This window comes from Pseudonaja textilis, chromosome 8, assembly GCF_049901715.1.
Source record: "Pseudonaja textilis isolate UNSWEBS1 chromosome 8, rPseTex1.2, whole genome shotgun sequence".
Lineage (NCBI taxonomy): Eukaryota > Metazoa > Chordata > Lepidosauria > Squamata > Elapidae > Pseudonaja > Pseudonaja textilis.
Genome location: NC_141997.1, coordinates 52,357,730 through 52,373,938, shown reverse-complemented (window position 1 = coordinate 52,373,938; position 16,209 = coordinate 52,357,730). Strand labels below are relative to the sequence as shown.

Sequence of the window (16,209 nt, the reverse complement as noted above, 5' to 3'; positions counted from 1 at the left end):
GATGACTCCTGTTTTTTTTATTTTTCTGGGGTTGCTGGGCCTTTTGGTATCAGGGATTTTTTGATAAAGTTGAGTGGGTATCCATTTTGTTGGAATGTGTCCTATAGATGCTCCACTCCTTTTTCTGCTGATCTGGGTTCCTCTAAATAAAGTCCTTACGCAGCTTCTCTTTTGGGAGGTTGGGTTAGGATTCTGTCTGCTTGGGGCAGGGAGACTGGGGCTGGTTTCTGCTTCCCTTAAGGGTCCCCCCCCCTGCCCATTTCTCCTTTAGGGGAAATATTCTATTCTGCCTTTTTAATATTCCCCAAAATGTTTCATTCTCCAGGAGGCTGGGTGGCCTGTTGACTTTCTACAGAAGCAAAAACATCTTCAGCGGAAAAAAACAAAGTCCAGTTGCATTTTGGAGGGGGGGAAAGTACCTTTGGGATATCACAGCCCGTAATTTTGGGGAATGTCCTGCAGTGTAGCAGAAAGACACAACTTTTAATGAGATATGAGCAAACAGGTCCTATTTGGGCAACGCATATAGGAACTTCTACAGAAGACCAGAGGGTGACTTTACAGAATGCATGTGCTAGATTTCTGTTTCTAGCTAAAAGCAGGGGAAGCACTGATCCGATAAAGGCAATTTTAAAAACCAGAAGGACTTTTAGAATGTTTTTTTAAAATACTATCTTCTACATTATCCCTTACCAAGAAGCCTGTTCTTATCTCTGCTGCTGCAATATCCTATCTACATGATGACTACCGCAGCATCTTGGCCTGCGACCACCCAATTATTATGCAATTATTCGGACAGCCCTGCTTTCTTGCAAGCACTAAATATTAGCAAGCTGGCAGAATTCCAAAGCGTGCAGGAATATATTCCCTTCCCCAAAGGGCTTTAGGAAACAGCAAAACAAAAATTGCAAAATTGCTCCATAATGAACGAGCAACAGATCCGTCGTCGGGAAGCAGCTTCAGCCGAGGAAAACAAGCGAGCGGGGCCGGGGCCGGGGCCGGGGTGGAAATCCCCGCAAAGCCGCCCAGAAAAAAGCGCCCACCGCTGCAACATTTTGTCGCAAAGACCCCTCCGGCCTTGCAAACTTTTCCCGCCAAAGCGCCGCTCGCCCAAACAGGCAAAAGAGGGTGGGGGGGCGGCGGGAGAAAGAGGGGGCGTGGTTCCGCGCGTCGGAGCAAACCATGACCACGCCGCTTACAAGGGGGGGAGTCTTGTTCTGAAGGTAGAAGGAAAAAAGCTTCCCCGAAGCCCTTTCTACCTCAGAATAAGAACTCGGAAGGAAAGAAAATTTCATCCACGGGCGGCGGCTGGGTATTCCTTTCCCGGAGCTCTGAAAGGAAGAAGTGGGGAGAAAAGGCTCCCCTTATAAGGTTCCCCCCCTTTTTTTCCGAGGTGGTAGCGCCCGCTTGGGTTTGCGCGCGCGGCGCTACCTGACGCGCCTCAGTTGCGAGGTCGGCGACAGCGGCGGAAAGGTCGTCGGGACCGTCTCGCTCTTCTTCTCGTCATGTCGTTTCGCCAGCGAAGCCCCTTGGCCGGCCGGACTCGTAGCAGGTGAGAGCCGGGAGGGCCGCCGCGTGGAGCCGCCGACGGCCTGAGGAGCTCTTATAGGCCTTGCCTTCCTCGTCTCCTTCTGCTTTGTGACCCAAATGAGGCGCCTCAGCCCAGCCCAATATTGGCGGGGATGGCCGGAGTCTCCCTCAGGCCATTCCCGCCAATATTGGGCTGCGCTGAGGCGCCTCATTTGGGTTGAAGCCCCCCCACACACACGTCTCGGTCCTCCGGGTAATTTGGGGGAGATTTCCCTTCCTCACACGGTGGTTGTTGTTGGGGGTCTCGGATGCCAAAACCTGGACAATCGCCTGCTTTAAATCCAACTATAAAGCCCTGGGTTTTACGTGTGCGCGTGTGTATGCCCAGACGCGTGTATCCACACAATGCTGCTCAGTCGATAAAATAGACCCGTCAGGTGAGGTAAAAAAACAATAGAAAAACCCGGTCAGATCTGATTCCTCGTCCAAAGGACGGAGGCCGGTGCTGAGGGGGGGAAAGAAAAGGCCGGAGGTGCCCTTCTTTGGGAAGGGAAGTGTTTAAAATGGATGTATTTATTTGTTATTTATTTTAAGCTCCCTGCCGTTCACAAAAACAAAGAGGGTCGGACTCTGAAAGGAAAGGAGGAGGAATTGCTGGTGGGAAATGCGTTTTTACTCTCTTGGCCTCCCACTTCTGCTTTTCCTCCCCTCCAGAGTCCTCATTACAGGAAGTCCTCGGCTTACAGCCGCTTTGCTTAGTGGCCGTTTGAAGTTGCAACTGCCCTGAGGACAAAGCAGTTGGGGGGAAAGCTGGCTTCATGTTGTCATGGTCGGTCATGTGATTCACTTAGCGATTGCAACAGAGTTGGATACGAACGGGACGAGTGGCTTGTCAACGGTCTCACTCAGCGACCAAAAGTCCAGTCCCAGAGGTCGTCCTCTAAGCAGGATGGAGCTCTGTTGCTCCCACCCCTGTGCCCTACAACCCGGGTCTCCAAACTTGACAGCTTTAAGACTTGTGGACTTCAACTCCCAGAATTCCTCATCCAATCATGTTAGCTCAGGAATTCTGGGAATTGAAGTCCACAAGTCTTAAACTTACCAAGTTGGGCTAGCTGGATGAAAGGAAGGGAGAGGAAGGAATAAGATGATTGATAGGATGGATGGATGGATAGAGATGGATGATATAGATTATATAAAAATCTAGAGACAGAACTAGATAGATAGAGAGACAGAGGGTGTATGGCTGGCTGGCTAGCTGGATGATAGACAGACAGAGGATGAGTGACATAGATTATATAAATATCTAGACCAGGGGTCCCCAAACTTGGCAGCTTTAAGACTTTGTGGACTTCCAACTCCCAGAATTCCTCCTCCCATCATGTTAGCTCAGGGATTCTGGGAGTTGAAGTCCACAAGTCTTAAAGCAGTCAAGTTTGAAGATCCTTGGTAAGGGTCTCCTGCTTGGGGTGGGGGGGTTGGACTAGATGATCTACAATGTCCCTTCCAACTCTGTTCATCTATTATCTTCAAATCTATGCAGCTGATGGAAACCTTACCTCCATGATGGTCAACCTATGGCACGCGAGCGCCAAGCAAACTTACCTGGGCATATGTGCTCCTCTTGGCTGATTTTCAGCCCGTTTGAGGCCTTTTTTGGCCTGCCAGAGGCTTGAGAGAAAACTTTGCAGCCTTTGCAGGCCAAAAAATAGGCCTGTTTCGTCATTTCCGGTATTTGTGGAAATACAGGAAGTGATGAAACAGGCCCACTTTTCGGGCTGCAGAGCTGCAGAGGCTTCCTCAAGCCTCTGGCAGGCCAAAAAAGGCCTTAAAGGGCTGAAAATCAGCCGGGTGACGCAGTGCAGGTAAGGGGGTGGGGTGGGGAATCATGCATGCAGGGGGCAGGGGGGCCGTGTGCATTGCCTTCTGGGTGTTGGCATGGGAGCACACTCACAATTTTTGGCACAGGAGCCCCAAAAGGTTAGCCACCACTGCCTTAACTGATCTGTGATGCCCCCAGTCCCAACCTCTATCCTGCCTAAATAACAACCACAGAGTTGGAAGGAACCTCAATATCTTGGAAACCTCCAGTTATCTTTGTCTGAACTCTCCAGCAAACCTCTGACTTCTCTCTATGATATTATATCAAACAGATTTGACAGATCTCGAGTCTGTCTTAAGAGAGAGGAAGCATCAGAATGGGATTTATGGAGATTCTCGGTCATCCAGCTCATGGTTGTCCCAAAGGACCCTTGCCCTACAGGCAGTCCTCGACTTAACAACAGCTCATTGACTGACCATTCAAAGTTGGAACGGCTCTGAAGATAGTGGCTTACGACCATATTTCCACATTTAAGACCCTTGCAGCATCTTCATGCTCCCACAATATATATTCGGAGGCCTGGCTTTATATTTATGACGGTTGCAGCATCCCAGGGTCACGTGATCCTCTTTTGCAACCTTCTGGCCAATGGGGAAGCCAGATTCACTTAACCGTGTTACTAGTTTAACTGCAGGAATTCACTTAACAAAGGTGGCAAGAAAAGTGGTGAAATGGGGCAAAACTCACTGAGCAAATGTCTCCCTTAGCAACTTAAAAGCCTGGGCTCAGTTGTGGTCGTTAAGTCGAGGATTGCCTGCATCCAAGAGCTAGGAACAATTCAAAATGGGCGATTCCCAGGCCGGCTTGACCTGTGGAGCTTCTGAAACTTTGCTTCTAATTAGGAAGACCAATGAGTTGTTTCTTCTTTTTCACTGCCCCTTGGCAGATCAACCTCTTCGTGGAGTCAAGGCAGGAAGCGCGATGCAGACGGAAAGCACAGGAATACACACGAGCCCAGCGGCCCAACCATTGATTACGATGCGTACAGTCTGGCAGATGGCAGATCGGAGAGGTGGGTGTACAGAAATAGTTCCTCACTATTAAGCCCAGTAAGTTCTGCTTAAGGCAGAGGTGGCCATAAAATGTTTGGTTCCTGGTATAATAATATATAGCACGGTACTCAGTATTTTTAAGTAGGATATCGGTGGTATCCCAAACAGGATAAGCACCGTTCTGCATAGAGTAACTCAAAAGCACTTTGTGATACAGGAGGGTTCAGTAATACATAGTGCATGGTGTGGCTTAACCTGCGATGCAGTTGAGATGGGGTACGCTCTGCTGTGTGTTTTAAATATTCAAAGCTGCTACTTTGGTTTTCCTGCAACTCGGTGTTCACAGTTTCACAACCCCAGAGGGTCACAAGCCCCATTCGAGATGTTCAGACTGGGGGAGTGCAGTTGAAGAAGATGAAATGAGGACTAACGTCAACAGAGAAATGGCAAGGTACAGCAGATCTGCAATTCCTTTAAATTCAATTTGTCCTACCTGAGGTCAAAAACAAACCTTTATTTATTTGAGATCTAGTACAGTAGGGAGGGTATTACCCCTTTTCATGGGGCACCCACTTTTGCGCTCAGAATAGAAAACAATTTTATGCTGTAAGACTAAGTTGGAGAATGTGCTCTAAGAAAACCTAGCTCTGGTGCATAAATCCAGTAGGTCAGAAAAATCTGGGCAGTAAAGAGTTACCATCTAACGTGAGAATATTTTTAAGTGTTATATTTGTTAAATAATAAAATGCCAACAAGGGTGTAGCAGAACAGCACTGTAGCAATACATGCACTGGAAATAACTTAATTAAAAAATGTTTTACAGATACAAAAGAAAGCTTCTAATAAATGAGTTTGGAAGAGAAAGGAAGACCTCTACTGGAAGGTAAAAAAAATATCATTGTTCATAGCAAATCTACCAGGGATGATCTGTGAAATGGAGGCTGGGGAGAATGAATAATTGAAGCATGGCTATATTGAAAAGTGAGTGGGAATGAGAGGTTATGAGGGAAATGAAGAAAAGGGGAGACATTTCCCATGATAAGGGCAGAATAGCACTAAAAGTATCCCCCCCAAAAAAATAAAATAAATAAATCTCGGCTTGTGAAACGGGAATGATTGAAAAATAAAACTTCTATTTTTCCAGTTCGGATTCAAAGGAATCCACAGCAGCCGTGGAACTGGAGACTGACGAGGCTGTTCTAATGAGGAGACAGAAACAAATCAATTATGGGAAGAATACATTGGCATATGACAGATACATTCAAGAGGTTCCTAGGTAAGCGGAGATTCCTTCTCAGTACAAAGGATAATTTGCAAGTATTGGGGCAAACTTAAGGTTTTGGTGTAAAGAAAATGAATTTTTCCTCCCAAGGTGTACCCATACTTTTTGGGGTCTCATAAATCACCGGAATCTTTTATAGCATTATAGATGAGCCAGCATCTTGAATCAGATACATAAATTATACTTCTAAGAAAGAAACATATCCTTGCTTTTGATGGGGGAACGGAAGCAACAGGGAAAACCATAAAATGAGAGGTCGGAAAATTATCCCTGGAAAGTTGGCCATAAGGTCATACCGATTTCTGGCTCACCCACTTTGTACTAAGTTGCTACTATAATTTCTCATTTCTGTTCTCACGAATGGCTACGTTGAAGGCTGTGGCAGAATATTCTGAGAAGCTGAAGGTCTCTGATGCCAAACTTGCACTAAATTATTCCTCTGTGTAAATATTGAAACAAATGTAAACTGCAGTAGGGCGTTGCTGAGAGGAGGGTGGCGTAGGCTCGTTGGAAGACCAGCGGTCCTATTTCTGAACAACCCTGCAAACGGAAGGCCTCTTTTATTTGCTCTGGGAAAAATTTATTTATCCAGAAACTGCTGCAGGGCTAAGTTGCTGAAGGTTGGTGGTATGCTAAAAGTAGCCGAACTGTTTCTCTCCCAGGTGTCTACGGGTTCCAGGGGTCCATCCAAGGACTCCAAATAAATTTAAAAAGTACAGCCGGAGATCTTGGGATCAACAGATCAGGCTTTGGAAAGTTGCGTTGCATTTTTGGGACCCTCCCCACGAAGAAGGCTCCGATGCCCAAGGACTGTAAGTAGCAGCAGTTTATCTTAAGGCGCACAAGTAGAATAGAAGAATAGACTTCTTTATTGGCCAAGTGTGATTGCACACACAAGGAATTTGTCTTGGTGTAAATACTCTCAGTATACATAAATGAAAAGATACATTCATTAAGAATCGAGAATCATAAGGTACAACACTTAATTATAGTCATCGGGTACAATCAGCAATCAAATCCTACTAGGAAACAGTCAATATAAATCATAAGGATACAAGCGACAAAGTTACAGTCCTACAATCACAAGAGGGAGGGGATGTGTGATAAGGAGTGATGAGAAAATTAACAGTAATAGTAGTGTACGCTTTGTAAATAGTTGAACAGTGTTGAGGGAACTGTTTAGCAGAGTGATGCCTTTTGGGGAAAAACTGTTCTTGTGTCTAGTTGTTCTGGTGTGGTAAGCCTTTAAACGTTGAGGGTTATTTTTATTCAGGAATCATTCAGCAGCAGCAAGTTTCTGAAATTTATCAGGCTTGTTTCTTACAAAGCAAAGTTTAGCTTAAGGGCTGCATAATTCATTTTTGTGGAATTGGGTTCAATAGCCATAGTTACAGGTAGGCTTCACTTAATGACGGTCTCATTTAGCAATCATTCAGTTACAAGAGTGCTGAAAAAGTAACTTTATGGCTGGTCTTCCGACTTTGTCCCTGTGTGTGTGTGTGTGTGTGTGTGTGTGTTCGTTCAACAGTTGGGCCCTTTGCAGCCAGCAGGCATTTGTGATAGTTGCAGCATCACAAGGTCACGTGACTGCCTTTTGCCCACTTTTTGGTGATAAGTGGAGTCAATAGAGAAACTGGCAGTGAAAGGGCAACTCTTGGTCACGTGATTTCTCGCTTAAGGACAGCATTTGTTTAACAGCCATATTCTGGGGTGCTTTGCTCACTGGTCACGTGGCTTAGCAAGACTGCTGCTAGTCTCAATTGTTATGTGAGGACTACATGTAGCTTCCTACAAAATACACAGAGCTATAATGCTAAGTATGTTGATGCAAGGATTATTAACTGTTGCTTATCTTTTTTTAAACTTCTTTAAAAAACTAGACAATTTAACATGATGTACTAGCAGGTTATCAGAATAGTATGCCACCTCCAGAACATAGTTGGTGCAGGAGAGCACGTGCAGTTATTTTAAAACAGAATTATTTTTATTTATATTGCTATCTACTTATCTAAATACAAATGGATCTTTACATTAGTAAAAATAGAAAAAATTCAATTAAAAAGTGTTCTGAATTATTTAAATGTAATGCTAGAAATCATTGGAAAATACATGTGATTTATACCTTCAATTCCTATTTGCCTAATTTTCCCTGCAAATATTGAGGTCACTGGGTGAATCGGGAGGCAGGTTTTGGGTCTAAAGATTTGGGTCTAAATGGGTTAAGCTAAATTGTCTCTTTATCCCAACATTAGAAACACGTTTTCTAATTTGCTAATTCCATGTTTTAATTTTGCAGTAGCCCTGTTGATCTTGGTGATATGGAAACAGAATCTGTAGGAAGTAATTCCTTGGTGCTGCAGGGAAGTTCCCAAGAAAACAATGTAAGTCATTTGAAGCTTGGTTTAAGTTGTACTATTGTATCAGTTGGCATAGATGGGTAGTTGTGTGGTGTCTGTGGGAGAAAGGTCTATCCTTGGCCATCCTAAAAATCCCCCACTTCCTTTATCCTTTCTCTCTACCATCCCTCTCTTTTCTCGCTCTAACTTGGTTTTCCTCCCCTTTTGCTTCATTTCCCAACCATCTGGCCCGCTGCCTTTTCCCTTCCTTTATGCTTTCTGCCCTTAGCGCAGTCACGGCTTTAATGAAGGGGGACTTAGCCTAGTGGGCGTCTGCCGTGAAAGCTGGACTGAATGTGCCACAGTGACACCCCTTCAGCCGGTGGAATAATCTTGACCGATGTATGTCGTTGCAGCGGTCAGAGTAAAGTTTCAAATATTTTCACCAGGAGGAGGCTGTAGGTTTTGGGGGGGAAATGAACGGGAGGGGAGGTGATACCTCCTGAGCCAAAGGGATAGGACGCGAATGAGCCCGGGGTGTGAATAGAAAGCAAGATCAGGGGTGATTAGGCAGGCAAAGGCCACCCGGGTGTTTGTCGCGTCCAGTTTTATTGAGAATAATTGTGGTTTCTTGAGGGTAGATTGTTCACTACAGGCAGTCCTTGAGTTATGACTGCAATTGAACCTGCCCATTGCAGTTGTGGGTTGGGACGGTCGTAAAACAGGTCAGCATGGGGCCAGACCTAATTTTACCTCCTTTTCTGTGGTGGTAGTGAAAGCGAGTGCCCTGGTTGTTAAGCAAACTGCGTGGCTTTTAAACAGGCTCATCGTTCGCTATGGGGTGGTTTTTGCTGAAAAAGGGCAAACGTTGGCTTCTGGCAAAACCATAAACCATGGTCAGGTGGCTGCAGGACCCTGCAAACAGCCATAAATGTGAGCCAGTTGCCAAGCACCCAAAATGGGGCCACGTGGCCACGATAGGGGTGGTGGTGGATGTCAGAACTTCGAAACCTGGGGGGGTAAGTCCCCTTTGGGGGTTCTGTTGTATATTTGAATGGTCATAAGTTGAGGACTACCTGTACTTCTGAGTATTGAGAACTGTATTATCACATTTTCACTGGTCTGGGATGGGATAAGGGCTCCTACCATGGACAAGGGAGTTGGTCTAGAAGACCTCCAAAGTGCCCCTCAGCGCCCTAGGATTCTATGCTTTTTGATGTGGTGCCCAATAAAGACAACCCGTTTCTTGCGTAAAGTTAACCCGTATGAGGTTCCCGGTGTGTTAATTTGGTAGCCTTTTGTTCTAGGTGAATTGCACAGGCCCCAGCCAAAGCGAGGAGAAGGATTGAGCATCGGCTTGATGACAAAGTCCAGCTCGAGGCACCTTCTGGTATGAAGCTTGTGTCCCCGGTAGAATCGAGCGTCCTGCTGCAGGCTCCGTTTTCAGGAAGGGGCAACCCCAGTAGATTCAGACAGAAATAAGAAATTCTCCTGCGTTGCCATCCAGAGCGGTGGCAACGTTGAGGTGAAAATCACTGTTTCTCTGGACCTTTTTTTGAATGCCTAAAAACGGAGTCCTAGGTAATTGATGTGACTGCCTAATTTATATGCCTGCGTATGAAACGCAGGTTGCTTTGAAAGCGGTTGTCCTGTAGTTAAGACAAAACCCGGATGGGCAACGTTGCCACAGTTTTAGCAGTTATAAAAAAAAATATATGACATTGTAGTAAGGAAATAGTTTTAGCACTTGGCTGATGTCTTAACCATGACACAAGTCTAGGTAGGCAGGAAGAGGGGGCTCTGCACTCTGTCCTCTTAATTTTTAAAAGTGAGCATTGGTGCTTTTTGAATTGATGTTTCTTTCAGACTTCCCAGACAATTGGCAATAACCTTTTCCCAGGATTAGCAGGCCTCTTCGGGGGGAACTAAAGGCCCCTCTGGGTTGGCACACCTCGCTGAGTTTTAAACCGATAAACGTGTAAATAGTTTTCTGCAGGGCTGTGTGAACTTGGAAGGGAGCCTGGGAATGTTATTTTTATTCATTCTTAATATAATTTTTTTTTTACTATTGTTGCTGTTTTTTTGTATGGAATAAAATATAAATAAAGCAAGACCGTCTTCGTATGGCTTGAATAAAAGTCTCTCGTCTTCGAGCATTCTGAAAAGGAGATGCAGTTAAAGATCCAGAAACCTCCAACCAGCTGTTCCCCTGGCTAATTGTGGTTATAAGTGGAGGACCAACTACCGGAGATTGAATATATTTTAATTGCTTAAGAAGCCATTTTGAAATTGCAGCTGTGTTCACGTAGTTTGGGTTATTCCACTGAATTTGATCAGATGGGCTCATTTCTGAGTGAAAGGGTGACTCTGAACGGATTGCAAAACGAATGCCTTTGGTGCAAACTTTTTGGAGTACCTGACTCAAAACTCCTATCTTGCTTTGGGATCTGCAGACCCCAGAACAACTTTTAAGTCTATCCCGGCAAGACTGAACTGCACAAGTTCCAACTCAGAAATGGATTTTACTTTCCCAGAACTAATGGAGGAGACGTGGCTGGTCTTGGGAGGTGTGGCCGCAAAAAAAAAAATCCCTTTTCCTGGTCGTTGTTGGCCTCTTTTGCTACAGTTGAACAATTACTGATTGGATTTCGGCTTTCTGAAGTCAACAGTCCCTTCACCCTTCAAGAAATGCCCTTTGATTATGTAGAGCTGGAGCATTTGTGCTTCAGAGCATTATTGCTCTTAAATAAACAGGCACACCAAAAAACAACATGGGAAATACCAAGGTTTAATTGGGTCAAATGGCATGTGTTTATTTTTATACCGCCTCAGGAGACTGTCTCTTCATAGGCCTTCCTGACAAAATGCCAGCTAAAGTTGTTTATGCACACACACACACACACACAGAAAAAGTCTCATTTTGGTTGCATAGTACTAATTTATAAGAAGTGGGGGGGGTGAGAAAACGTTGAGTTCAAAGCTAATTTGGATCAAAGTCTCCTGCTTGGCTGCCTTACCACTTGTGTAGATGCTATGTGGTTGTTCAACTAGAAGCCTACATCTCATATTTTCAGCCACTCTACCTTTTGACCTAGAACTGTATGAAAAGCTTAATTTGAGAGAACCCCAGCAAAAACAACCTCAAACCACAACCGGCTTTTGTTTAGCCATATCCTGTATTTAGCTTCCTTTCTCATGTTACCTTAACTCCCTGGGCTTAATTCATGCTTGGCTAATGGCCTTTGCATTTTCTCCCCAAGTCCAGCTCAGCGGTTCTTCACATGCATCTACAGGGAAATTGGGGTGTGTGTTTGTTCCTTTTTTTCTTTATATAGGTTTGAACCATTTTGCCTTGCGATTGACTCCGGTGTCAGCTAGCGGAAACAAAGCCCTTTTTCTCATTCAGACAACGGTGATAAGTAATCCACTAGTAATATTGAAACAAGGTGTTTGAAAAAAATAAATTCCCCAAGGCCACAACAGAGCTGGCCTTGTGGAGGTGTAGGTACAGGTGGCAGCCCGTGACATAACCACAATTGTGGCCTGAATTGCTGTTCCTAAGCAAGACAGTTGTTAAAATGAGCTTTGCCCCGTTGTATGCCCTTCCCTGCCACAGTTGTTCAGTGAATCACTGCAGTTGTTAAATTTGTTAGGTGAATATGGCTTCATCATTGACTATTAATAGGTTGCAAAGGTGATGACCCCGGGACATTGCCTCATAAATCCATGTCAATTTTGATCATGCGACTGGGGGTGTTGCAACAGTCCTAGGGGTTATAAAACTCATAAGTCACTTTTTTCAGTGCCCCTGTAACTCTGAGTGGCACTTTTCTCCTAGCTCAGAGGTCTCCAAACTTGGCAACTTTAAGACTTGTGGACCTCCAACTCCCAGATTTCTCCAGCCAGCTGAAGCTCCGTTCCACAGTCTGCACCCATTTTGAGTATTGATTGATTTGGGGTCCGGTGCCTGTAAGGCCACATTGTGAAAGCGATTCCCATAAAAGCTCATAAAATTGGTTTATGCTTTTGACGCTAAGTACGTAGTATGAAATCTTCCCCGCTCCTTCCATTTTTTTAAAAAAAATACCCCGAAAATATTTATCTGGACACGCAAAATGAGTTGGAACAAGATAGAGCCGTGATGGATGAGCCGGTGCTCCCTTTGCTAACTTTTTATCATTCCTTCTTGTCAGTTATGGAAATGATTTTCAGAAATTGAAAGCTGTGAAAAAAATGCAAAATAATAAAAGGGGCTAGAAGGAAGAGGAACACTGGATTCCACTTTTCCACTGTTATCTGACTTAGCCTTACCCGCCAAATGATACGAAAAGGAGAATCTAAAGTTGTCCTTTTTGCAGCCCTTCCCTAAGAAGAAACAACGATGGGAGCAGCCACTCCAAGCAAGTGAGAACGTTGACGTAAACAGGGAGAACAAGAACACACAACAGAGGTCTCCAAACTTGGGAACTTTAAGACCCGTGGACTTCACCTCCCAGAACTGGCTGGAGAATTCTGGGAGTGGAAGTCCACAAGTCTTAAAGCGGCCAAGTTTGGGGACCCCTGCATTGCAATATGGCCCAAACATTCATCTTTGCAGTGCGCCAAAAAAAAGGTGCCATCTTTTTTGCAGGACAATGGTTGCTATTAGAATCCACCACTAGATGGCGCCAATGTTCCAGAAATGCAACTTTGTGGTCTCCCCTTTGCAGGAGCACCCAAAAATAATTGCAGGGGAAATGGAACTTTCCTCCCCTACTTCCCCCTTCCCCGTGAGCATTTTTCTTCTCCTGAACAATGTACATGCCTAGATAGTGAAAAGTATGTCTCGTCTAGTGAAGAGAAGGATTAGGAGTGATAATCTTCCTGTAATTGAGGAGCTGTCACAGAGAAAAAGGGGGTCAACTTACTCGCCAGAGCACCTGAGGGCAGGATAAAAAAGTAATAGATGGAAACTTATTAAGCAGAGGTCCAACCTGGAATTAAGGGGGAAAAAAGATTCCTGACAGTGGATATTGGAAACAGTAACGGTATAAAGAGCAGATGGTTGTTAAAAGCAATGAGTTGAGCGTTTCCTTTTACTGTGTAACAGAGAGCTAGATAAGGATGACTAAATCAATCCATGAACATTTTGGGGATACCTTAGCATGGGCTACGATGAGAACTGATTTTCTGCGACTGCTTCAACTACATTGAGGCCGTAAGTAATGCAGCAAGCCTCTTTTGCTTTCAAAATATATTTAGAAAGAAATATTATATTCAAAGACCTCAACGTGGGGCTGAATTATGCTCCTAAAATATGGGAGTTTCATACCATCTCATGAAGCGCTTTGGTTCTGTTGACTTGGGATGTGGGAGACAGGATAATCCTACTTAACTGGGAAGGAAGTTGACTCGTGGCTTTCAGAAAGGGTTCTAGGTTACGATTTTGTTCTTCTGCATCTGGATTGAAACCACCAGATGGTATCAAGGATCATAGGAAAAACCTATCCAGCTCCTGGTTCATGCGGAGAACGCCGATTTCAGTTTTGAGCTAGCCTTTCGCTCTCTTTTCCCTACACCTCTTGCAGAATTGGAAGTCTTTGGAAATAAGCCCTTCAGATGAGATCTAACCAAATTTCATGGAAGCTGTTGCTGAAGGTTGTTTACTAGAAAGAGTGCGGAGAAGAGCAACAAAGATAATTAGGGTACTGAAAGCCAAAACACATGAGGAACAGCTGCAGGAACTGGGTACGTCTAGTTTAACGAAAAGGACCAGAGGGGGGGGGGGACACACGATAGCCGTCTTCCAATATCTCAGGAGCTGCCCCCAAGAAGAGGGTGGGTGTCAATCTATTCCCCAAAGCACCTGAAAGGCAGGACAAGAAGCCATGGATGAAAACAAATCGTGGAGAGGACCAACCAAGAAGTAAGAAGAAATTTCCTGACGGAACAATTAATCGTTGGAACAATTTCCTCTAGAAGTTGTGAATTCTCCAACACTGGAAGTTTTTAAAAGGACTTTGGACAGCCATTTGTCTGAAGTGGTGTAGGGTTTCCTGCCTAGGCAGGGGGTTGGACTAGAAGACCTCCAAGGTCCCTTCCAACTCCGTTATGCTGATTAGGGCACTGGAGGCCTCAACACGTTTTATACAGTAGGTATCAATTTAGGCACACTAATTTAACTTTCACGCACAAGCAGGCGATCATCTTAAGTCAACATCCTGGGTTTGATTGTTTTAAACTCGGTATCAATAAGTGATCTCCGAAAGGACAATACTAATAAAATGTAACACAGCCCTGACACAAATTGAATGTTTTAGACATATTCAAATCCTGGCAGGTCTTTGCATCTCCAAGAAGTCCTTCAACCCGATATCCTTTAAAAAAAAATCGATCATGTGGTTATTGGATAAATAAAATATGTGATTGTTCAGCACATAAACACCCTTTGTTAAATGTGTCCGTCAATAGACAATTCGTATAAATGATACTAACTATCTTCAGAGGCATATTATCACCTTTATTGATAAAATAAATCTCCAAAAGACAGATGAAATGGACGTCAACTAACCATGCATGACATTAACAGGAATTAGCCCGAAAGCAACCCACACGGGACAAAGAATTTTCAGTCCAAAGCCATCATACTTTGTATCTTCTCGGTATGTACAACAAACGCCACTGAGGCCGTAAACCATTTTATCATCTTACATTTATTTTGTCCATGTTCGCCACAATCTATCTGGCCATCTTTCTCTGGGTCTTCCTAAGTCTCTTAATATCTTTCTGAAGACACTCACTTCTAAATGCATGAAAGGATGGAACTGAGTTGCTCTGACCAAGGCTTCCCGAGACCGTAATGAAGCACGCGCTTAGTTAAAACAGCTCTTGTTTTATTTCAACGCTGGGAATTATGTTCATTCCCAGCTGGTAATGAGTCCCAAACAGTCCCTCGAGATAAGCACCCACCTTTCTCTCCTTTGAATTGCTGCCAACAACGAAAGTGCCAAATGAACTGTAAACAAAACCAACCAAAGTACAAAGCACACAGCTTCAAGGATGAATCTGAACAGAGCGAATGACTTTGCTTCCTGCAAAGGTTTCTCTACCTTTGCCTGTCCTTTAATACCTTATGGGAGGGCCAATCACCTCCCAGCCTTACTCCCGAGTTGCCCCTGTTGTTTCAGCTGCTCTCGCCTTCTAGCAGCTCTGCGCACACGCGCACTGGGAACAGGCTCCCCTGGTTCCTCTGCCTCGCTGCCGCCAGACTCCAAAGGCTCCAGAATCAGCACCCCACTCCCAGATGACCCTGGCCCCATCTCTTCGTCGGATGCAGGACCCTCGTCCGAGTCCTCAGACTCCCTGACTGATCCCCGTTCTTCTCCCCCTGTCTGATTCCGCTGCTTTCTGCACAGGCTGCTGGTGAACCACAACACGAGCACAGATCCCATGGCCAGAGGATACCTGGCACCACCGAAAACAGTCATAGGTCAATCACAATGAGCTCAACCAGAAAATGATGACTTTCATTGTGAGATCAAAAAATTCTGCAGCATGTTGGAGAAACACAACCCTCTTTTCCAGGACAGAAAAACTTGCCACTTCTGCATTTGTAGACTTAACAGTGTCTTCCAAGCATCAACCAGCAATCACTGAAGTGAGATACGGTAAAATCCGCTAGTTTGGCCCAGCCATGGTTTGATGCCTCCAGAAGATGCTTCCAGTTGCTCACAGGAGACATGAGCTGTCGCAGGATTTGTCCTGCAATCTAGAAGCAAGAGATGGGAGAATTGGAGAGTTTTTGCTGTGGCTTGGTTGAGACCGCAGGAAAAGGCAAAATATTTGTGTGGTTTGTTTCCAGATATTTTCAAGGAGAGGGCTGGGAACCCAACTCCTCCTATCTTTCTGACGCTTTGCAACCTTTTTTTCTACCCAGCAACTTCAGAATTATGTTCTAGAAATTTGCCCGCCCCACTCCACCCCCAATTCCTGGCGTTCTAATATTGCACTTCCAACTTGTGCTTTGAGGTCACGAATCCCTAGTTCCAGCTTTGCTTCCTTGGCGGCCTCAACCAAGTTATTATTTCCCTGGTTTAAGCCTTTGGCTTGCCCACCTGCAGAATGAGGAGGAATAATAATTTTCTTTCATTCAAAACTGAATGGGAAATAACAAGACTACGAAAAGCAGAGCCACCAGAGGGCCTTTGT

At 44.8% G+C, this 16,209-nt stretch overlaps 1 protein-coding gene across 3 annotated transcripts; it reads left to right on the top strand.

Annotated features, from left to right (window-relative positions):
* Nucleotides 1-1,396: 1,396 nt before the first annotated feature.
* Nucleotides 1,397-14,443, top strand: SLBP (stem-loop histone mRNA binding protein). Of its 3 annotated transcripts, none has more exons than XM_087938099.1 (9): nucleotides 1,409-1,552; nucleotides 4,299-4,424; nucleotides 4,751-4,855; nucleotides 5,228-5,287; nucleotides 5,549-5,680; nucleotides 6,349-6,498; nucleotides 7,983-8,067; nucleotides 9,330-9,412; nucleotides 13,590-14,443. In XM_087938099.1, exons 1-8 carry the CDS (start codon nucleotides 1,506-1,508, stop codon nucleotides 9,369-9,371), a joined length of 747 nt encoding a protein of 248 aa, XP_087794225.1. In that variant the 5' UTR covers nucleotides 1,409-1,505; the 3' UTR covers nucleotides 9,372-9,412; nucleotides 13,590-14,443. The 3 variants fall into 3 exon arrangements, with proteins under 3 accessions (XP_026576254.1, XP_087794225.1, XP_087794226.1); XM_087938100.1 differs by lacking the exon at nucleotides 13,590-14,443 and adding an exon at nucleotides 10,131-10,160; XM_026720469.2 differs by lacking the exon at nucleotides 13,590-14,443 and having other exon boundaries at nucleotides 1,397-1,552; nucleotides 9,330-10,131.
* Nucleotides 14,444-16,209: the final 1,766 nt, after the last annotated feature.

Excerpts from the sequence above, each read along its gene's own strand:
- SLBP (XM_087938099.1), top strand. The coding sequence starts at position 1,506 with ATGTCGTTTCGCCAGCGAAGCCCCTTGGCCGGCCGGACTCGTAGCAG. Across the intron at positions 5,288-5,548 it reads AGGAAGACCTCTACTGGAAG|TTCGGATTCAAAGGAATCCA; the intron begins GTAAAAAAAATA and ends CTATTTTTCCAG. Across the intron at positions 6,499-7,982 it reads GGCTCCGATGCCCAAGGACT|TAGCCCTGTTGATCTTGGTG; the intron begins GTAAGTAGCAGC and ends TTAATTTTGCAG.